General features: G+C 39.2%; 1 protein-coding gene across 1 annotated transcript in view; it reads right to left on the bottom strand.

The window, feature by feature from the left end:
* LOC126457180 (transmembrane protein KIAA1109) overlaps positions 1 to 24,025 on the bottom strand; it is a 507,473-nt gene that overhangs the window by 477,673 nt on the left and 5,775 nt on the right. The window contains exon 2 of the mRNA XM_050093265.1: positions 1,996 to 2,255. Within this exon, the coding sequence (XP_049949222.1) occupies positions 1,996 to 2,227 (232 nt within the window). The 5' untranslated portion in view covers positions 2,228 to 2,255. The remainder of the gene's footprint in view (positions 1 to 1,995; positions 2,256 to 24,025) is intronic.

The following is a 24,025-nucleotide window of genomic DNA, read 5'->3' on the forward strand; positions in this document are numbered from 1 at the left end:
GCGTATGGATGGAAGATGCCATCACCATCTGAAATAGTGAAACCCAGAGTGGGGGAAAACAGTGGATCAGTGCAGAACTTGTGAAAACTTTACCATAGTATAGCACCAAGTGCAAAAGGTGAACACAAAGGCCCTAGAACAGCAGCACTAAATGGGACAACGCAATGCAGGAATGAACAGGAAAAGACAATGGCAATTAACCTAATACCGTGAAGGACAATGGGTGATGTTGATGAGCACTTACAAACCAAAGAGAAAAACTAAACAAATTTGTGTAAACTCTGTGCTAAGTGACTGAGATGATCTTGCTGGAAAATGCGAAGTTACAACTCCTTACTCATACAACCGTTGCCCAAGTTGGACATATCTGACCCTTTCAGGGCATGCCCGAAGCTTTACCACCACTACTGGTCTCAGTACCAAAAAAGGAAGAAGGGAGTAAGACAGAAAAAGTGGCATGACAAGGTGAGCAAGTGGTACCCACACAGCCTGCCTGCATGAGGCTTGTCATATACATGAAAGATCAAGAGGAAGGCCAGCGCAGAGAAGAGATCGATTGGAATAGTAGGTAAGAACAGCAAATATGAATATTATGTGGCACACCCATATATCGTGAAATGCGGAACAAGGGACTTTATGGAAATCTGTAGTACATATGAGAGTAAAGGAGAGTATAGGAAGACTCAGGTGTTGATTAAAGATGAAGAGCTGGGTCGATGCCACAAGGTGCAGGTTACAGTATGCTCCTTCATGGTGGTACAAACTGTCATTGGTACATGCTAAATGGAACTATTCCTCAGGATATGTGGGTAATGACCAAAGAACATCCTTGCTGCCCATTTATATTTTCAGAAAGTAGGAGCTCACTAGGTGTACTCAGTGTATGACTCAGTAGAAGCTGTCACAATCTGCTTCAAGCAAAGGCACTCAGGGCGAACAGAATGATTGGAATTACTTAATTGTGGGAGGCTGTTAAAAGGGACTCAATGTGACATCTTGGGATTGATTTTTCAGCTACCAGCTACAATGACAAAGACTTTGGCTCTGGACTTCGCATATGCTCTGCTGTACCTACCTAACAATCCTTTCGAAATCCTATCAACAAAGAACCCAATCTGCCTGAATGGTACCACTGAGTTGACCATACTTAGTTTTTTCAACAACATGTACGCAACATAGGATGGGCAATTAGCCAGAACAGTTGTTTCAGTGTAATCAGCAGCATCAGAGTGGGTGTCAGCATTACCTACATCCAACATTGGTGGACAGCCAGCCATCTGCCCACTTGACAGCCACTCCATTATCTACCACCCCAACGATCAACAACAATGTTTAACCAAAGTGAAGGAACTTTCTGGGTTTATGCCAGCTGGCATATACAATGTGATCAAGTGTACAGGGAAGAAGGGCAGACAGTGTATAAAGTGTAAACAGTGGTATGGGAAAGAGTGCACTGCACGTGCAGCTGGGAAGCTGCAGGTATAGTAGCTCCATGTTGTTTTAGCAATTCAAAGTTTCAGAAGCATCTGAAAATTCAGAGGACAAATTCTCCCAAGGGAAGAGGAAATGTAATGGCATCAGCTTCAGGCAGGCCTCCAGAGCTAGCGGTCACATGGGTGCGAGGTGCACTTACTTCTGCAAATGTGAATATATGTGTGTGTGTGTGTGTGTGTGTGTGTGTGTGTGTGTGTGTGTATGGGGGGAAAGGGGGCCGGCTGCTTTCCTTTCTGACGCAGGCTTTAGCCAAAAGCTCAGCTTTTTAAGTCTTTTCACAGTGCCTCTCTGCAACTCAATGATGGTGAGCAGTAATATTGTCGAAAAACTATTATTTAATCTGTTAAATCTCTAAAAATAATAAAATACAAGCCCACAAAGGAACACACTAATTTATATTCACATATTTTTGTTTCATTAGAAACATAATACATCTATTCAAAATGAGTAAATATGTGTCTCACTTATCAGTTACATTATAACAAATTATGTTTTACATACCCACATGCATGTATCCATCTGTGATAAAGCGATTCAAGAGTCGTGTGATGAAATAACCAATTACTCTTGAATTATAATATGTGATATAAACAACCCAAACAACAGATGACAAAAGTGAACACAAAAGCCAAAAGAAATTTTTGTCCATTGCAATTTCATCCAATTTGGTAGTTTGGTTCAAAAATGCTGGGCGGGGCTCGATCTCCATGGTGTCCATATTGAATAGTACCATTGTAGTTACAAAAAGACTCGGGTGTAGCCTATGAAGAAAAAAAATGTATTACTGTTAGTTGCTACAAATAATGCACATGGTATTTTTTGTAATTAGAATAATGGTATAAAATTAAAATAATAACTCTAAATAAGGCCAAAAAGCTATCATATAAATTTATATTGAATTGATCATGTTTATCCAAAGAACATGTGTCATAATGAATAAAATCAATTTGTGCAGCTATTTTTATTATTAAACAAAATATATCAAATCATAACTCACTGGCAGAAGATATTTGCAGACGTTTTATCTTTTTACATGGTTAAGATTATTTTATATACATGTGGAGGGACAAAACACTTAAAATATTTACATCTCTTTAACAATGGATGACAATGCACTCATGGTCTCTCTTTGCAAATTTCTCACACGTGCTCTTTTTATGAGATGAATACTCTTTCATTTTTCCTGTTTTTCCCCAAGAAATAATGTCATTGTCACCACAGATTCAAAATTGTTATGGTATACAATTTTTCTTGTGAACGTGTTTGTTTTATCAGCTAAGATTATCATAGCACATGCCAAACTACGCAATTTATTTGCAGATGTGTAGTATGTAATAAATCATGACAGGTTTTCAAGATGCATTCTCAAGAATTTTACAGTCTGCTGCCTTCTCTCTTACATAAATATGTACTTTTATAAGAAAGTAAACAACTAATTAGGAAATGTATCAGGCATCGAATGAATTCAGAGAAGTGCTGCTAGGACTGTAATAGTCAGTATAGCCCATATGAAAGTATAACAGAAACATTCAGATGTAACGGGAAGCCTTGACCGAAATATAACATTGTTCTTGTGAAACTCTGCTGGATAAATTTAGAGACCTTGTATACAAAGACAACTATGACCATTATGCTGCAAAGTCCAATACATATCTCACACAGGGATCATGTTAAAAATGTAAGAGATCAGGGTGTATACAGTGGCAGTTAGACAGGCATTTTTCCCTTGCTCAATATGCAGACAAAATAGGAGAGAAAACTGTTAACAATGGTAGGATGTCTCCTCCACTTGTATTATACAGTGGCTTTTGGAGTATTCGTGTAGGTGTTTCTTTTGTTCCTGCCAAAATTACTAGAAAAGAGACCAGATTAAATCTCCAGACACCGACTGAAGAAAAGTGAATCTCCCTATAGAAACACAAGATTTCTTGACGTACTTATTTACTTCTCATCACCTTATGTGGGAGTCTTTCCCACAGAAGTAGCTGCTGTTGGTGGATACCAAACTAATCATCCTTCTACAAGAAAGTTAACTGTTCAATGTGTTGTTGACAGGGGCTTAAGAAGTTCCCAAAAAGCGAAAGGATCCATCCATATAATCTGCTTCAAATCTTCTAAAGTGACCATGTCTATTTTCAAAGTTTTCATAAACTACTCCTTTATGGAGTTGTCACATTGTCATTGGTAAGTCACTACCTGATGAAAGAAACTGCTCTTGAAAATTCAGCAGTTGTTTCTGCAGACAGGTGGACTCCCAAACACCACAGTGTCACATTAATCCAAGGGAAGAAATGTAATGTGGCATCTGTCTATAAACACTGTTCTCCACGTTCCTGGATAAGGAAGCTTAGGGTTTAATATATCACTACAGTCAACGTCATTTAAGACTGGCAGAAGCCCAAATTGAACAAAGATGGAGAAACAAGTTCATCACACGTTTCTTGAAACAACCAACCTGATATTCACCTAATATGTTTACGACAAATTGCTGAAAACCTTTACCAGAATTCCAAGATGAGAATTCCTTCCTGTAGAGTATGATTCCTGCATCTAGCCCACTCAAGTAGTGTGTTGAGGTAGAGAGTAGGAACCAGTACACTGTAAATGAAATGTTCGGAGAAGATGCATCAGCACACAATCTGAAGGACTGTATGTTGGGAAGTTATGAAGATAATTTTTCCAAAAAGTGATAATCACTTTATGAATACAGTATGTTAAGAGTGAATATCATACTGTTTAGAATGCTTCTGAGTCAGGGTTGTTTTATACAATCAGATGGTCTGTGATTACAATATTGTTACCTTAATACTATTTAGCATGTTAATTGCCAATTCAGAATTGTATCACGTCTGGTGACCTAACTATTGGCAAAAACTGTGAGTTAATTTGCACAAAATGAGTTTGCCCTACATGGCTAATATAAAAAATGTCATAAAAAATACTAATGGGCATCTGTGAAATGTATAGTGAGTAAATTACACATTTGCTGCTTATCCATAATAATAATGAAGCAACATAAAATTTGTATGAAGATTGTACATAAATTTTAGTATGAATAAATTTTTATCAATGACGTTAATGGAATTATTTTACACTTTTTTAATTGATGATGGATCTCAAAGCTTCTTTCTAAATGAGAAGCTTTCCATTCTTCACAAAGCAGGCAACAATAGTATGATTCACAACATGTCTTCTGTTGAGCAAAACTCTGCATGGAGAACTGTCTGTACCACACACTGTTCTGCAATCATCCTTGTTACACTCTCTGGTACACTCAATATCCGCACCACTTCTCCTGACACCATGCCCCTCATTTCACTCATTCTACACTCACAATCTTCTCTCAGCTGTCTCCCTCTTCCTATGTTCTACAACACCTCCCTCTCCCAAGTCACTACTTCACTTGATTGTGTGTCAAATGTAATTCCCCTCCCACTAGCGTCGCAGTGGATGCATCAGTGCCAAAAACCAGTCTTGTAACTCTGCTACCTACCTACCCCTCCCCCACTCTGCCCCCCCCCTACATTTAAATCAACTGTTACCTTTTTTTACCTGCCATGGCTTTCCAATTGAATTACTGAACGATTATATTTTTTCCAGCATTTTCTCTTCTTTTCAAAAATGAAAGAAACTCGGGTTTCATAAGTAATATTTTGACATATTTTGGTTATGTGTATATCTACCACCATCTGGTTGATAGAGCTTTTTATATTTATTTGATAGTAATTTTATTCTGAAAGTCTTTTTCTTCTACATGTTTTATTATGTGATTAGCTATAAACCCATGCTTTGCAATTGAAATTAAAGAAGGGCCTCTGCATTCCATTACTTTTTAGGGTTTCATAACTCAATCAGTGGAAATGCAATCTTTATAGGACTGCTTTGTCAATAAGTTAGTTTTTTTTCCTAGTCAAAAGTCAAATATATATGAAACCTATCAAAAGAAGCAAAGCAATTCTCATTAAGTTTTTATACACAAAGCGAAATCAGTAAATATGTATTTCCTAGTCAAGTTAACTCAATGTAAGTTTGTATTCATAAAGAGCACTTACTTCTGTCACTAACATAAACTTCTGAAAATACTTCTGTCCCTAAGATATAAAAAGTAAGAGTGCCACCTATTGGTTCTTTGGTGTACTACATCACCACTAAAGTACACATTCAAACTACTAAGCAGAGCAGACTCATAAAACTTTAAATTACAATACCTTTCTGCTCCCGTAATCTGATTTTGATGAAATAAAGCCTATACATTAACTCAAGCTAGGCCACAGTTACCTGTGAAAACACAATGAAAATTCATCTAGCAGTTTGGAGGTAAGTGTGTTCAGACACAACAGTTTTTACAATTACATTATTAGTATAGATTTGTTACTGGAAGCACCCCAGGATACTGAAATTAAGGTTCACATAGCGCAGGTTCAAAAAGTCAATCTTTTGTCACAAAAAATCAAACTTTTGGTTGCAAGAAGTCAATCTCTTGCCTTAAAGTCTTATTTCCAATGATATTTTAGTTTCCATCCATTTCATTACAATCCTCAGTAATGCCATGTATTGCTTTCTTAAGAGTATTAACAAAATCTGATAATTTTTCTTTTATTTTGATCAATAAGCAGCAGGATGAACAGGGACAACAATTCCAGATATCTGGGTCAAACAAAGAAAAACCAGTCATCACACACAAGCAACACACTAAATCAAATAGGACAGTTACGAAAGGTAGTCCAGCTGAAGCTTAGATGCAAAACATTTCATAGTTTGTACATGTAATACTTTCACCATTGGAAACATAAGGTTCTTTACAGACAATTAAGCAGAGAATAAACACAGAGATGGAAAGGGAATGTGGGAAGAGAAGGTGGAAGGTCGGTGTAATGAGATAAGTGCCTCAAAGTTACAACCTCAAACCCTCATTTTCCTTTACTTGCAGTCATAAACACTGCAGCAAAATTCTTATACCAAGAAATGAATAATACATTAAACAATGCACCGAAGAAAAGGAAATTACAATATACAAGGGCTGAGTGAAATGTAATGCCTCCATCTTCATTAGCTGGGTTTGGATGGGAATATTTTAATGAATCAAACGCAGAAATAATCCCTAGAATGTGATCTCTGATTGCCAATATTCACTTTTCCACATAATCACCAGCCAATTGGATACATTTCTGCCAACGATGAACAAGTTTTCTGAAGCCGTCATGGAAGAAGTTGACACTGTTTCTGCAACCACAGTCTCATAGTTCCCTCAATGTCTTCATCAGAAGCATAATGATGTCCCCGCAGATTGTCTTTCATTATTGGGAACAGATGGAAGTCAGAGTTGCTAAATCTGGACTGTACGGAGGGTGCCGTACGGTGGTAAGATTCAGTCTTTGAAGTTCTGCTGTGGTGGCACATGAAGTGTGTGGTTTGGCATTGTCATACTGCAGGAAAACATTTCCCTTTTCCTTTCAGCCCCTTGTTAGGCCATCGTTTCAGAGTTCGCAGCGTTGGGATGTAACACTGAATTTATTGCTGTTCCACTATCAAGGAAATCAACATGGATAACACCATCTGTGTCCCAGAACACTGTGGCCATGATTTTTCCAGCTGAGGGCTGCATCTTGAATTTATTTTTCTGGGGCGTGTCTTTGTGTTGATATTCCATAGACTGACATTTCGTCTCCGGGTCATAATGTTGTACCCACGTTTAGTCTCCTGTCACAACTGAATGGAGAAAGGCGTCACCTTCAATCTCATAACGCGAGTAGAGTTCCTGGCAAATTTCAAGTCTGTGTGCTTTCATTTCAGGAGTCAGCACACGGGGTACCCATCGTCCACAGATCCTCCGATAGCCAAGAAAAGCAATAATGTGACCCACACGTTATTGTGAAATGCCGATTCTGATTGCAATGTCTCTCTGAGTGATACGATGATCATCCTGAATCAATCTGTCCACATTTTACTTGTAAAACTCGGTGGTTGCTGTCACAGGACGTACAACTCTTTGTTTGTCACGCAGATCAGATGTTCCCACCTCAACATCTTTAAACTTACTCGCCCAACGATGCACAGTATGCACATCAACACAATCACCATAAACTGCTTTCATTCCTGATGAATCTCCTTTGGGGTGATACTGTCTGCTGTCAAGAATTCAATGACTGCACATTGCTTAGATTGCATTGTCCAACTGTCTGCACAGGGTTCCATACTTTACATTGTAACACCACAATCGTTCAATGCTAAGGCTTCCCGCCAACTGGAACTGTAGAGAAGAGGCTACGGAACAAGGCAGTACCTGCTGCATACCAATGCTGCCAACTGTTGAAGAGTTACGATGATGGAGGCATTACTTTTCAGTCAACCCTCGTATTAAATACCTTACATATTATACTTATTTGTGATACTTTACTTTTATACAATGATGTGTTGTTAAAATTGTTAACAACGCAGACACTCCTCAATGTGAATAGTCAGGAAACTGATGTAGACTAGTTTTTGTTTTAGCAAAACACTGTGTGGAAAGCAAAGCAAACGAAAATAGGTAAATGGCCTAAGTCCATCACATGGAGTTCTCAAAGCAAACGTCCAAAGTAGGTGACTTAGTTATCTTGTTACATCATACTCTGGTCTATAGTATTCCAGCACTGGATTCATGATTCCATGACCTACTGAGATGATACCCTGTGTCTTTGTCATTTAATGTCGAATGGTATAAGGCTTTTGATAAGACTGCCACAGGAAGAGGAACTAGTAGCAAGAAATGTTAATTTCTCACTCCATGATCTGTCTTGTATTTAGATATTTCTGACCATCTGCTGGTTTTTCCACTTCCCTTCAGGTGTGTTATGTCCGTATTCATTGTACCAACACAGGAGAAAACTTATACAGTTATAAACTTCCAAACTGTTATGAATGCCATACACCTACATTTTTATTTTAAAGGCAAATGTATGTCTTGCAGTGGAGGGTACATGACATTACAATTTTCCCTTGCCCAGAAGTTTCATTCACAAATGCTGGGCAAAAAAAGAGTGCCACCCTGTACAAAGTAGATTTTTGTTTTGTTTTATCACAGTGGTGATTGCTTGATATACAAATGGCAGGGTTGTACTATGTCAATTGTTGGAACATGCATCCTTGAATTTAACAGCAAGTGCCTCCATGAAACACAATTCCTTTCTTGTAGCAACAGCCATTGAACTTGGTTTGTATCTTCATGAGTCTCCTATGCTAGCAAAATAACTGATGATAGTTGAAGCAGAGATTACACAAAATGCAGACTGGCAATAGCAAGTGAAGTATTTGTGTAAAAGAGAAATTTGACAGTATCAAATATAAATTTAAATGTTTGTACATCTTTTCTGAAGGCGTTTGGCTGGAGTGTAGCCTTGTAAGGAACTGAAGCATGGACAATAAAACAGTTCAGCCAGGAGGAGAATCAAGCTTTTTAAAAGTGGTGCTACAGAAGAATGCTGAAGATGTGTAGAGCAAATAACTAATGAGGACACACTGAATTGAACTGAGATGAAATTAAATTTATGGCACAATGTAACAAAAAGAAGGAGTCAGTTGATAGTACACATCCTGAAGGCCCTCAAAGACTCGTCAATGTAATGAAGCAGAGAAGTGTGGGTAGTAAAAACTGTAGAGGCAGACCAAAGTTAGAATAAAGTAAGCAGGTTCGAATGGATGAACGTTATGTAGAGATGAAGAGATTTGCACACGATAGACCATTGTGGAGAGCTGCATCTAGCCAGTCTTCGGACTGAAGACTACAATAATACCTAAACAAATTTTTAATTAAATGTGAACTATTCCATACCTTGGCCATTAGTCTAACCTGGTATGGTTACCATACTGACAAGAAACTGTCAAGAATCAATTGAACAATGGTTTTATAATATGTCTCCTCACTATTTCTTTAGCATTCTTCCACTGATTCTCAGTCTGCTATTGGCCTTTGCTATAACTACTTAGAGATGACAGTTCAACATTAAAATATTTGAGATACATAACACCAGATATTTTAGTCATGACTTTTCAGTGACAGGCTGCCAATGGTGTAACTAAAGAATAACGGATATTTCTGTCCATTTACATACAATATGTTAAGTATCCCTGAAAGCAGACATTGCAATGGAAGTAGACGAAATGGTGTGGCAACAAAGTGGAAATGTGTGGAAACCAGCAGGGTGTATGTGGCATGTACAATGTGGAATGACGGAGGTGTTTATCTGTCAGCAGCAGTAAATCAGAGAGGCCAGTGCTTACATGCCAAGTATTGTTGTGGAGCTCAGCCAACAGCCGCCTGCACCAGCCGCATGCTGAGTTTATTCCCATCTATGTATCTATGAAGTTTGGGACCTTCTGTTCCCACAGACTGACTTTGTGAGATTTCTATTCCTCTCTCACAGGGTTCTGTTCGCTGTTGTTATTGAGCCGCCACCAGACTGTGAAGTACCCATGCCAGCAGTCTGGAGTAGCAGAGTTGCCACACCTGTGCAGATACTTAAAATATGTTACAACTGTTTAATCTGAGTCCCAGCTGAAAGTCCTAATATAAGCATCAATCAATTCTCTGCAGGTTGATGGGCATTTTGTTACATCTTTCTGATGCAACTTCTTTGCTCACAACAGCATCATCTGCAAATATCAACCTGGAGATTTTGACTTCATTCAAAGCATCATTATATAATACAACAAACCACTGACATCTTCAATGACAAAATGCTGCCTTTGTATACTAATAAAATTTCTGTAAGTATTTCCCAGGTTATGAACAAAGTTCCTTTAGCATCTTATCGAGAGCAACATATACTGTGTTTTGTCTGCTATGAATTCTTCAGTCCAAAGCTGCTCCGATATCCTGTACATTCACACTTTATTCCCAGGGTCGTAATTTTGAAATGAAAATAATGGAACACAGCATCAATTTGGCACCATTACTTGATCCATTAGGTATCTCATAAATGAATAAACTGAGGGGCCTGCAGTACCTATGTTGATCCCAACAAAGCAGTTTTTTGGTTTCTAGTGAGGTCATAAGCATGAGCATAAAATGCTTTCTTTTTTTATCTATTTATCTGAGTCCAACACATTATAATCTAAAACTACATTACAATATTAAATACAGGGAATATCAAACTTTATGGGGCAAATGTTCAGCAGCCAGAACAGCACAGTCATTCCCTGCAAGCAAGTCTTTATGTCACAGGATTCACTCAATTACTGCAAATCAACATCCATTTAAGAGTCCCGCCTTGCCCATCATTCACGAAATTCATCATCACCACTGGTACCACATTCTTCAAATTACTCTTGCACCTTGTCACCCACTCTCAACCTGTTGAGGCTCTTCCAGTTCCCATACTGGAGGTGGCAGCCTGATAGTAACTTCACTTTTGCTGTCCATAATCCTCCAGGAGACTTTGTTCTCCACAGTCCATTTCAGCAGGCTTCTACTGAAGTTGGAACTGGTGCGTTTGTAAGTACGAAGTTTTTTCTGGATATCAATCATGCCAGATAAGCATGAGTTCTGATCAATGGATGACTTGGATCTGTTTCTCGCTTCTTCCTTTCATTCTCTGTTGCTACTTGTCTTCTTACATCTGGAGGTGCTACCCCCAAGAGTGAAAAGATCTTATTGACTGGTGTTGGTCTTAGGCACCTGGTGACTATATAAACTGAGTCTCGTGAAGGGCCACTGATGCAGCTCTTCATGATATGGCTCTTCTTGGTTAGCATGTGCAGAGTCCTTGGTTGGCATGTGTTTACTCAAAGACACACAGCAAGTGCTGATATGTGGGGGATGGTGGGTTGCACCCCCAATTGGGTGTTCGTCAGTTTGTAGATAAGACTGTTCCTGCTGCACACTTTCTGTCTGGTGTCTACACAGTGTTGTTAGTAGGTCAAGACACGATCCAACTTTTAACTCTTGGCATTGGAGGTGTACACAGTGATTTAGACAGTGTCCTTTCCAGATGACATTCAGCTTTCTTCTTGCCTCCTTATTGTGTAGGTGGAATGCACACACTTAAAAAAGAGAAAGAGAGAGAGAGAGAGAGAGAGAGAGAGAGTTTTATCCGGATTTGATTCAAGTGGTTGGCATCATAGTAGACAGCAAGTTCTTTGAGGGCATATGTTAGCTTGGATTCTCCTTCCTCAAATGTTGATTGCTGAGCAACAAAAGCTGGTCCTCTGCATAAATGAAGAATCAGGTGCCAGTGTTCTAATGGCTGATCATTGTTATATAGATTATACACTACTGGCCATTAAAATTGCTACACCAATCAAAAATGCAGATGATAAACGGGTATTCATTGGACAAATATATTATACTAGAACTGACGTGGGATTACATTTTCACGCAATTTGGGTGCATAGATCCTGAGAAATCAGTACCCAGAACAACCACCTCTGGCCATAATAACGGCCTTGATACGCCTGGGCATTGAGTCAAACAGAGCTTGGATGGCGTGTATAGGTACAGCTGCCCATGCAGCTTCAACATGATACCACAGTTCATCAAGAGTAGTGACTGGTGTATTGTTATGAGCCAGTTGCTCGGCCATCATTGACCAGACGTTTTCAATTGGTGAGAGATCTGGAGAATGTGCTGCCCAGGGCAGCAGTCGAACATTTTCTGTATCCAGAAAGGCCTGTACAGCACCTGCAACGTGCGGTTGTGCATTATCCAGCTGAAATGTAGAGTTTCCCAGGAATCGAATGAAGGGTAGATCCACAGGTCGTAACACATCTGAAATGTAACGTCCACTGTTCAAAGTCCATCAATGTGAACAAGAGGTGACCGAGACGTGTAACCAATGGCATCCCATACCATCACGCCGGGTGATACTCCACTATGGCGATGACGAATACACACTTCCAATGTGCGTTCATCGCGATGTCGCCAAACACAGGTGCGACCATCATGGTGCTGTAAACAGAACCTGGATTCATCCGAAAAAATTATGTTTTGCCATTCGTGCACCCAGGTTGTCGTTGAGTACACCATCGCAGGCACTCCTGTCTGTGATGCAGCGTCAAGGGTAACCGCAGCCACGGTCTCCGAGCTGATAGTCCATGCTGCTGCAAACTTCGTCGAACTGTTCGTGCAGATGGTTGTTGTCTTGCAAGCGTCTCCATCTGTTGACCCAGGGATCAGACGTGGCTGCACGGTCCGTTACAGCCATTCGGATAAGATGCCTGTCATCTTGACTGCTAGTGATACGAGGCCGTTGGGATCCAGCACGGCGTTCCGTATTACCCTCCTGAACCCACCAATTCCATATTCTGCAAACAGTCATTGGATCTTGACCAACGTGAGCAGCAATGTCGCGATACGATAAACCGCAATCGCGATAGGCTACAATCAGACCTTTATCAAAGTTGGGAACATGATGGTACGCATTTCTCCTCATTACACGAGGCATCACAACAATGTTTCACCAGGCAACGCCAGTCAACTGTCGTTTGTGTATGAGAAATCGGTTGGCAACTTTCCCCATGTCAGGACGTTGTAGGTGTCGCCGCCAGCGCCAACCTTGTGTGAATGCTCTGCAAAGCTAATCATTTGCATATCACAGCATCTTCTTCCTGCCAGTTAAATTTCACGTCTGTAGCATGTCATCTTCGTGGTGTAGCAACTTTAATGGCCAGTAGTGTATAGTATTGGAGCCAACACATTCCCAAGGGAAGAACATTTTTCTGCATTCTGCGTAAACTATCTCTGCCACTTACAGTGACAAAAAAAAAAAAAATAAAAACAAAAAAAAAGAAAAATCATCTGTTCTGCAGCAAACACTGAATAAACTGCGTTAGTCAGTAGTCCTTAGTTGTTGTGTACCACTTAGACGTAAACTATCTGGAGAAACCCTACTTCAAAGTTTTGTGGACTGGCTTAAATGATGATTCTAAGAAAATACTATGTACTATGACCCCCCACCCCTCCCCCCACATTTAAACAATCATAAGCAGTTGTAAGATTGGTAAAGGCTTTCTTTTATACACTTCCTCGATTATCTGGGCTAAGCAGCATATGGCTAGTACATGAATTTCCCTATTTGAAACCTGACTGTTCTTTACTGATCTTCCTGCTGACAGACAAATTCGATTCAAAACTATTCTCTCTAGAACTTTAAATAGATGGAATAGATGGCACAGAAGTGATACCGGTCTGAAGTTCTTGGGGTTATTCAGTTCTTTGCCTGCCATGACTTTTTCCTTGTGCCAGATCCTTGGGATTATGATTCCAGCAACACAACTGCACATCATGTTCAGGGTACAATTGATAGTTACAGGGCCAAAGTTCTTTATCTGCTTTCATCTCATGTCATTCAAGCCCGCAGCTTTGTTACTTTTTCATCCTATGAACAGCAGTTTTCATTTCTTCCTCTGTGAATGGAGTGCCAAGATGATCATTCTCCACTTCACATCAACTGAGTTTTATTATGTTTGTTCTTTTTGTGGCTCCGTCGTTCAACAGCACTTGGTGTGCTATCTGGTCAAGGGTGACCTTGCTCACAGCTGAGAGTGAAACTGCAGCATCACCTTCAAGGTTTCTCAACAATTTCCAGGCTTGTCGACTACATTTCATTCACTGTTGATTGATTGTGGATTCAGAACAGCAGCTAGTGAAATATTTATCAAGGGAGATTGCCAAAGGGCCATATGTATTTGAAAAGCTATTTTATTTTATTTTCACTACCAGTTTCGGCATTTCAGTATGTTATCTCCAGGCCCCATACTGGAGCCATCGGTGTTTGGATATCGTGAATTCATTATTCAAGTGCTTCCTTTGAACACTTGCTGCCAAGTCTTTGAAGGAAGCATCTGAATAACGAATTCACGATATCCAGACATTGATAGCTCCAGTATGCCAATATCGATACATCTCAATAACTATATGCGAAGTACATATGGGGCCCGAAGTGGCATACTGAAATGTTGAAACTGGTAGCCAAAATAAAATAAAATAAAATAACTTCTCAATATGTATGGCTTTTTGGTCATCTTTCTTGATAAATAACTAAGTTTCATGTCCAATCTCTGGAGAAGACTATGCCATTTTTCTGTTCGTGATGTTGATATGGCTTGGATAAGTTGTTCTAGCTCTTCTGAGATTGGGTCATTTCTGATGAGCTGTTCATACCCCTTAAAGAGCACTTTTGAGTCTTTATCAAGTCCACTTATGTACACTGTTCCACAGCCTCCTGCAATTTGATTACAAGAGCTGCTCTTCACTAGCTCCACAAAACCTCCATAATTATCTCAATCAGGACTGATTTTTATGACTTCTTCTTCCAAGTTCTGAGGAAACTGATCCCAGCTGAGTTTTTTAAGTTGAGCTGTCTCCTGAATGCAACTTTTTCTGGTTTAACAACAGCTTCTACAGTACATATAGGAGCTCTGTGTTGTGCCCTTGAGAATGGTTCTACAATATATTTCTTGATTCGATGAGCGATATGTTCGGAGGCAAAAATATTACACCTCCTCCATTGTCCACTGTTAATGGAATGGGGCAACCTTAGGTCCACACATTTCATATCTGCATCTATCAGTGCCCAGATTTGTGAAAATTGCACTCTCATATCACTGATTAGGTGTCTCTAAGGCAAGTTTACTCCACTCACCCTCAGTCAAGAGTTGTTTGGTCCTCTGTAAGTTTCCTGGACCATTAATATATCACAGTTAAGATTCATGCAAATGTCAGACAGTAGTGCCAGTAGTGCTTCCTTCTCTGCTGAAATCCCCTCAATATTAATGGAGATATTAGTTTTGGCATTGACAAATGTTGTTTTATGTGCACCATTCTATAATTATGCTACTAACAGATGTCAGCATAATATGTCAACAGGTACACAACCCCATCCAGTTAACTTTCTCGAAAACAAGAGCAGGGTTGCCACAAGTTTCCCCCAGTGGAAGTCCTTGATATTTCCCTGATTTTCAGACAAGTTTTAGCATTTTCCCCAGACAAATTCTGACACCTCAAGAGTAAGTTAAGACGTATCTGTCTTTGGAGCTACGGTACAAGAAACAATAGTGCAAAGGGGGGGGGGGGGGGGGGGGACCTAGCAAGCAGATGGCATTTCCTGATGTGTGAGCAAAATTCTTACATGCTAACACCAACATCTTTTGTAATGAACTGTTTGTTGTAGGTGGAGAAAGCAAGCCAAGCCAATGTTTCATTAAGACCACTATGTTATTTTATTTCAATAAAATGAAACACATTTGGTGACAAAAATAAGCATTTCTTGCAAGACAGATTTAAAATACCTCCACTGATTTCAGAAATAGCCTCAGGAAAAAGTAAGCCTCTTGAAAGAAGTGTATAAGGTGGGGAAGAATTGTGTAAACCAACACCGTAAGCGACCACCAATAAAATGTTGGTTCTGCTATGTTCGTTATTGTTGGTTATTACCCACTGCGTTATATCTATTGTTTTACAGGTATTTTGTAGCTTTTCTTTTGAGAAATATATGAGTACACAGCGTATAAACTGCCAGCAACTGACACAATTTTTGTGTTCTAATTGTCCATACTTTCTAACATATAAACTACTCTTTCAAGTCCCAAAATGTACTAGAACCAATAAGAAGTCTATAAAAAGCAAAAGCCACACTGTACGACGTACTTCAGTGAGACAGTCAGAATTCCTTAAATCCACCACCCATGGCTTCTGGCCTGCGGAGTATCAACGCAGTCCTGGGTCCGTGGATAAACTATGAAAATCCACTGCATTATGACACATACAAACAGATCCAGCCTGCAGGCAGATCAGTAAGATTAGAACCAATGGGCAGGGCCAGCATATTAGCGGGAAATGAATGGCTTCAGACCAGCAGGCCGGATCCATTACAGATATCAGCAGAAACAGCCTGAGGTCATGGCCCATCGTGGAAGTCCACTTGTGTGGCCAGCTATTCACAAGCCACAGACAGCACGCTGATGCAATGAGGCCACAGTGATCAATCCATGCAACCGATAACTTGTTCAAATACTCTGAGAATCAGTAATAATGAGGACAACTAGCACCTCACCGTGAAGATGATTGCTGAGTCACAGACAGGCACACAGTCATTGGCCAGTTCACATTTGGTGCATTTTATAGCATACACTGCTGTGCAGTTAACATATCAAAACTGTTTTAACTGTCAAGGGAAAGATATACTTCTTTTTCATCCTCAAGATAATACGTCAGATATATGTTTGTCCATGACAAGGTTGACAACTAAACACCACACGCAAGACTATTGTTGCCTGTTATGACCTGCTACAAGGAGCGCAGAGCTGCCTCATGTTTCTCTTTTTCATGTGCTGATGATACAAGCCAAAGCTGCAGAAAAAAAAATTAATAAAATGAGAAGACACCAGGAATCATCAACTGCTGAAGTTTATTGGATGTTTTTTTAGTAAATGCTCCCCAATTTCAGGAAACTGTGACAAGCACAAATGAGATCTGAAAGCTAAATTCCGGTTATTTCTGAATCTACATCTATACTCTGCAAATGGCACAGTACATATCAATTCAGGCTGGCTAGGGAAAAATCTTACCTTCATAATCTCATATATTATTGAATTTAGCATTTGTTAAAATGAAGGAGTAAGTAAGGAACACGTATTTTTTGTTTTCCCCAAAAAAATTTCTGCTCCGATATACAGCCATCCAAAGAAGACCTTGCGTATACCATTTTGAAGATGTGAATTTTGGAAAAAATTTTAAAATACTGTATCTCTGGAACAGTTCTAGATATTTTGTTGGTTTCTTTATTTGAAAGATAATTGCTTTATGATTACAAAGAAATCCTCCATTTGGACTTCTGTCAAAGTTTTTTTACTATAGTGTTCTGAACTTTTTTAATAACTTATTGAATTTTTTTTTCAGAAATGCCAATCCACAAAATTTTGATTTTTCATCTGTTGATTAGTACCATATAGTTCTACATTCCCTGAAAAGGAGAGCTTCCACTTTTATGTCAAACTGGTTTTATAAACAATTGAAATTTTTGCCATATGTAAAACCTGTTTTATTACAACATTATCACATAACAGGCTCATAAAAATCAAAACCTAGCCTTATTTAACATAATTTTAGCTTTGAAAGATGAGTAAGAGACTCATTTTTAAGCATTTTAAATGGTTCCAAAATGTATGTGAAAGGTCCAAAGACTTAAAGGTTTCAATTTATACAACTTCCATGCACTCTGTTTTGTACTGAAATTAGCCAGTCAATGAACTAAAAATGTGTTCCACTGCTTCAGTATCTTCCTTTGATACACAGTGATGGCTTCCTGTTGAACCAATAGGAACAGGAGCTCTTACAATCTTCAAAACATCGTGAACAGGAAGTGAGCACTGATGGCACTGTTGCTGTCCTTCAGCTGGAAACCTATATCCACCAGCTGGTCCATGTGGTAGCACAAAGTTCACTACAATCCCGTTCAACTCATAACTGATGTCTATAATCTCTGCAATCCACCAGTCATAGTCATACACACAACACCACAAACATCCCCCTTCTCAGGTTGTGAATGTAAATACTATCCTGTTGTTTCTGAGGTGTTCGCCGAATGAACAAAATTTCTTCTTTCTTGTTCTTTAAAGTGTGTGCAACATGAGTTCGCCCATCCCTTTGAGTCAAAAAATGTGTCTTCTGAATTCCTTTCACAGGAGTAGTTTGTTTGGACCATTCTTCTTTTTTCTGCTCATGGAATTCAATTTCCTCTTTGGACAAAAGAATGAGGGCTGTGGATGTGTAAGATTTCACGACTCTTGTAAAACCCTCAGGATTCTGAATCACAGCTTTATTTGGTGTGGAAAGATTATGTTTTGTAGCATGGTGCTTCAGCAGGTCTCTTACGCCATCACAAGGCCCCTTCCCATGGCCAGTAGCACTGTATAACCAGTCAGTTGGCACAAGCAACTTACTCAATTCAAACAGCTGGAAACAATGGTTAAAATGACTAGGAGTACCATCAGAAATAATGATGATCTTCTGTGCCCCTGTTTTTAGTTGAAGGATTTTGCACGCTGCTAGCAAACCATGTGCTGAGTCGTGTCCTGTGTCGTCATATAACAGCAACACTTGTGGTCTTATTTTGAAAATATGTCACTCCTGTAAAAATTGAAACCTGGTAATTACTCCAGTGATACCCTTGTACTTCTTGTGGGAGAATTACAGGCCAGTTATTAGCAAAATCACAGTGAAGCACTAAACATAATTCTTCAGCCTGTACACACCCTTTCACTTCTGCAATGTGTTGTTGTTGCAATTTCTTCAGATGCTGGTGTGTTACTGCTTTCACTGACCATTTACCAAGTTTATCAATGCAACTGTCAAAGGCAACAGTCTTCTTAATTAGATTATTTTCCTCCCATGTCGCATATGTGATTTCTGCAAAGTTATCTTCTATGACTTCCAGGCCAAGTGTCGGTCGAGACAGTCCTCCCTTTCCAGGGCAGTCACCACATTCTTGAAACAAACCCCAGCAAGTTCTTCAAAGTTACCAACAAAGTTCAAAATTCGCACGGTACACACATAAACAGACACCTCTAGGTGGGTGTGGAGCTACCCAGTAAGGTCGTAGTGCATAAAATTTTGATCTTCCAATATGTGAAATTTTATAGTTGCTCCTATAAATTGCAAAAGTTTCTTTACTACTGTGAGTCATGTACCTATTCACTTTCACAACTTTTGGCACTCTGGCGAGAACAGTTCCATTTATCTTCCAAATAAAATGACTGCACTATTTGAACTTGAGCTGCTTCTGCAGGATGGCCGTAATAGGGATCTGGTCTTCCAAAGAATCCTTTTACAGGTCTCACATTTCTTGATTTGTCTACCATGTACTTTGATACTGATGGAACATGGTTCAGAATTTTTTTCCTTGAAAATGTCTCTGGAATAATAGTTAAAACTTGCACCTTTTCACTGCTCAATATTCAACAGATGAATTGATATTCGTGAAAAATCCCTGGCAGGAGGTGCAAGAGTGCTTTGGTTCATTTTATTCTGAAGATAGAATTTCTATGGACTAAGCTGTAAAAAATAAAACCTGTCCAACTTAAAACTGGAAGCTCTCCTTTACACAGACTACAGTACTACATGGTACTAATCAAAAGAAAAAAAAAAATCGAACTTTTCTGGCTTGGGATTTTTGGAAAAAAACAAAGAGAAAGAAAGAAATTCTGCAATTTATAAAAAAAAATTCAAATGTGACATTAAAAGAACTTTGACATATATGTCCAAATGGAGGATACCATCGTAATCATAAAGCAATTATCTTTCGATTAAAAAAACTCTTAACAAAATATCTAAAACCATTACAGATACAGCATTTAAAAACTTTTTCCGAAATTCACATCTTCAAAATGGTGTTCGCAGTGTCACCTTTGGAGGCTTGTAACTCGAGGCAGGAATTTTTTTGGAGAAAACAAAAAAATACGTGTTTCTAACTTACTCCTGAATTTTAACATATGCTAAATTCAATAACATCCGAGACTATGATGGTAGCCCCCCTGCCTGAAGTGATATGGATTACACCAAACCATTGTGACCTGAATGATAAAGGGCATGTCCCACCATACCAGTTATAGGGTACCTTCCCAAATGAGCAGCTGGACTATGCCAAGGACACGTCGGAATTACCTTTATAGTCACAGGCTTCTTCCGTTTCTTCAAACACACTTTCTACTCTCTTGGAGAGTTTACTAGCCACTGCTAGACCATTTATGGTCACTCATCTCCCTCTAAATCCAGCAATGCTTCTTCTAAATACTTCTCAAGCTGATTTATAAACAATTTTGCTAAATTGTTGTAGAAATACTATCCTAACTTTATTAATTTGTAACTATTATTTATTTATGTACCACACTTAATAAAGTATCACACAGAAAGAAAAAAAATCACAACACCAAGGAGGAGTTGTGCAACATAAACAAAAGTTGGTATCATGTTTCTACATCTGAAACATGATGTCTATTCAAATTTTGCACCAGTTGTATAAGCATGGCACTAGTAGCACCACTACGAGGATGCAAATCATGTTTGCTTTAAATATATACTGTAATGGCTGTGAACTTCTTTTACCTTTGAGACTGGACGTGGTGAGTTGATGTTAGTCAAGAATGCCTTACGGTGACAAAGATGCACTTACCAACACCCCAGATGTCATTATCAACATCTCACTTGAGGTTGAACACAGTCACGTAATAGGACTACGGGAACCTGGATGTTCCTCCTGCGATATTGCAGAAAGACTTGGCAAGAATATAGTCACTGTACATGATTGTTACAGCTGTGGCCAAAAGAATATATAGTTTGCAAGAAGCATCGGCTCCATGTGGCCATGTGGCAGTGCTGAGAGGGAAGATCATCTTGTTTGGCATATGGCTCTGACACACTGTACTGCATCTGCAGCAACAATCTGAGTAGCAGTTGGCACCATAGTGACACAATGAACTGTTACAAATTGTTACTTTGAGGACAGTTCCAAGCCAGATGCTCTGTAGTGCGCATTTCGCTGTCTGCAACCCACCGCCATTTGCACCTTCAGTGATGTCAAGCGAGAGCTCACAGGAGAACTGAGTGGATATCTGTTGTGTTTTCTAATAAAAGCTTATTCTGCCACAGTGCAAGTGATGGCTGCGTGTTGGTTAGGAGGCTGCCAGATGAAGATCTGCAACCAACATGTCGGCATGCTAGACACCATGGACCTACACCTGGAATTATGGTCTGGAGTTTGATTTCGCATGACAGCAGGACCACTGTTGTGGTTATCCCATGCATCTTGACTACAAAGCACATCTATCTGGTGATTCGACCTGTTGTGCTGCCATTCACAAACAGCATTCCAGAGGGGCTCGTCCACATACCGCTGTCGTAACCCGACATACTCTACAGTGACATGTTGCCTTGGCTTGCTAGACTGCCAGCTGTTTCCAACTGAGCACAGACAGGACATCATCAGATGACAACTCCAGTGTCATCCACAAACAGCCTTAACCGTCCCTGTATTGGCCAACTAAGTGCTGCAGCATGTATGGAGCTCCATCTCACAAACTGACATCTGACACCTGTACAACAAAATGCTTGTATGTTTTCATGCCTGCATTCAACATTCTGGTGGTTACACAGGTTATTAATGTACCAGCATTTCACATTTCCAATGGCTTATCTCGCACTTACACTAACCTATGATCTTGCAATATTAATCGCTTAAATATGATACCTAGACAAATGTGTTCCTGAAATGTCATTTTCTACATTAATTATTTTTTAGTATTGCATTTCTTTCCCATCAGCGTATTAGGTCAACTTACAAAAATTGACTTTTCATAACGGCGTTTTTAATGTCACTCAAAACACTTGCACTTACTTACCTTATTGTAATGAACAGTTTCTCAGCAGAAGAAGTATCAAATCAGAAATTTTTGTCCTTTGTCATAGTATCTGATACTAGTTGCTCCAAAATGTGGAAACTGTATGGACTCATTTTGTAGAATTTATGTAATTTGTGTTCATGTTGGGGGGAGCACAAGAAACCACCGCTAAACTATATTTGATATTCACAGCATTGTACAGGTGCACCCAGTACATCCTTTTCTTTTTCAGTTTCTTGAGCTTTAAATAGTGATGCGCTAGAATAACATTCTCTTCAGAAGAGCTGATGATTGCAAATGGAACTGAAACAGAAACGTGATCCGTGCTGTCTGTTTTGCTTGTCGTATGGCAAGCCACATCAGGTACCATATCACATATCATGTCATCTCAGTGGGAACTCGAGTGTTGACCACAAGTGTCACGTGACCTTTACTCAATGTGTAATATCGCAGTTATACTGTCTCAGTGTGGGAGGACCGTAAAGATTTTATATTTCTCATAACAGTATGTTGTAGGCCACAGAACAATAAAACAGGAATCATGATGGAAAGAAACGAAAGTCATTCCACAGTTTAGTAAGGATCAGAGAACTGACAGGCGGCACAGGTTAATGCCATAATTCTACAATTACAGAAAGTCTTCCATGCAGTTCCTCACTGCTCCTTGTTAAACAAAATAATACGTGTTTACAAAATGTCAGAACAGATAAGGGACTGCAGTAAAGAGTCAACAGTACTCCGTACACAGTTTTCGATGAGGAGACAAATAGAAGTGAATTTTCCTCAGGCAGACACTTCTGTTCACAATATAAAGGTGACCAATTTATTTTGACCACCCCAAATACCTTTTTTTCCAGCAGCAAAATAAAAAATGCATCAAGAAAATATTGCTTAGTTACCAGGGGAACATTAAATGGTATGATTGCCTTTATTGTAACTTGTTTCTCAAGAAGATACAAATAGTAGAACATATTTTTCTTAAAAGTAACCTATATTCTTTATTCGGTGATCCACTTCTCCACAAGACCAGTTCAAAAACATGTCATCTATTCAAGTATTCATTACATTCTACTTAATAAGAAACAGAAATGGTGATCTTTAATACCAGTTTGCTGCAAGTAAGCACAAAAAGCATAAGCATTCTGGCAGTGCTTCGCCCAGAACATGAGGAAGGACTTGTGAGAGAAAGTTGGCATATGCACTGTTTTTACATTAATATAGATAAAATGAGGGCCAATGACCAATAACTGTACTATGAAGCATCCCACACTTGACAAAATGCACATTCTTTATATTTACCTGCCTTTGGACTGAGTAAGAGCATTCATTAGTATGATGAGGAAAGAAAAGAAAGGAAAAAAAAAAAAAAAACACACAGAGTAGTAGTTCTAGTAGGTGGAGGTTTCCTAGGGGAGGGTAGGTATACCTGAGCATGTGGGGTACTTGAGTCACTCATGTTTTCTCATCTGTAGGACAATTTATTTTTCCATAGGTGGTAGTCACAGATTTGTTTTCATTAACATTTTAAAGGGGAAAAATCATCAGCCGGTTTGGAACAAGACAGAAGTTGTAGTGCCTGTTCATTGTTTTGACATCTCTGCAGTAAATAATTTGGCAAATGATTTCCAATTTTTGCTTAGCACATTTTTTAAGTTTAGCCAAAAGAAAATTAGTGGCAGAAATCACAGCAGTTTGAACTTTATTTTTGTGATATAACAATTTGAATTGATTGGAATACACTCTTTCAAATTCCGAAGGTGACAGGGGTAAAATGCAGGGAGCGAAAGGCTATTTACAGTTTGTACAGAAACCAGATGGCAGTTATAAGAGTCGAAGGGCATGAAAAGGAAGCACAGGTTGGGAAGGGAGTGAGGCAGGGTTGTAGCCTCTCCCCAATGTTATTCAAACTGTATATTGAGCAAGCAGTAAAGGAAACAAAAGAAAAATTCGGAGTAGGAATTAAAATCCATGGAGAAGAAATAAAAACTTTGAGGTTCGCCGATGACATTGTAATTCTGTCAGACAGAGCAAAGGGCCCGGAAGAGCAGGTTAATGGAATGGACAGTGTCTTGAAAGGAGGACATAAGATTAACATCAACAAAAGTAAAATGAGAATAATGGAATGTAGTCAAATTAAATTGGGTGATGCTGCGGGTATTAG

The sequence above is a fragment of the Schistocerca serialis genome, chromosome 2, assembly GCF_023864345.2.
Source record: "Schistocerca serialis cubense isolate TAMUIC-IGC-003099 chromosome 2, iqSchSeri2.2, whole genome shotgun sequence".
NCBI lineage: Eukaryota > Metazoa > Arthropoda > Insecta > Orthoptera > Acrididae > Schistocerca > Schistocerca serialis.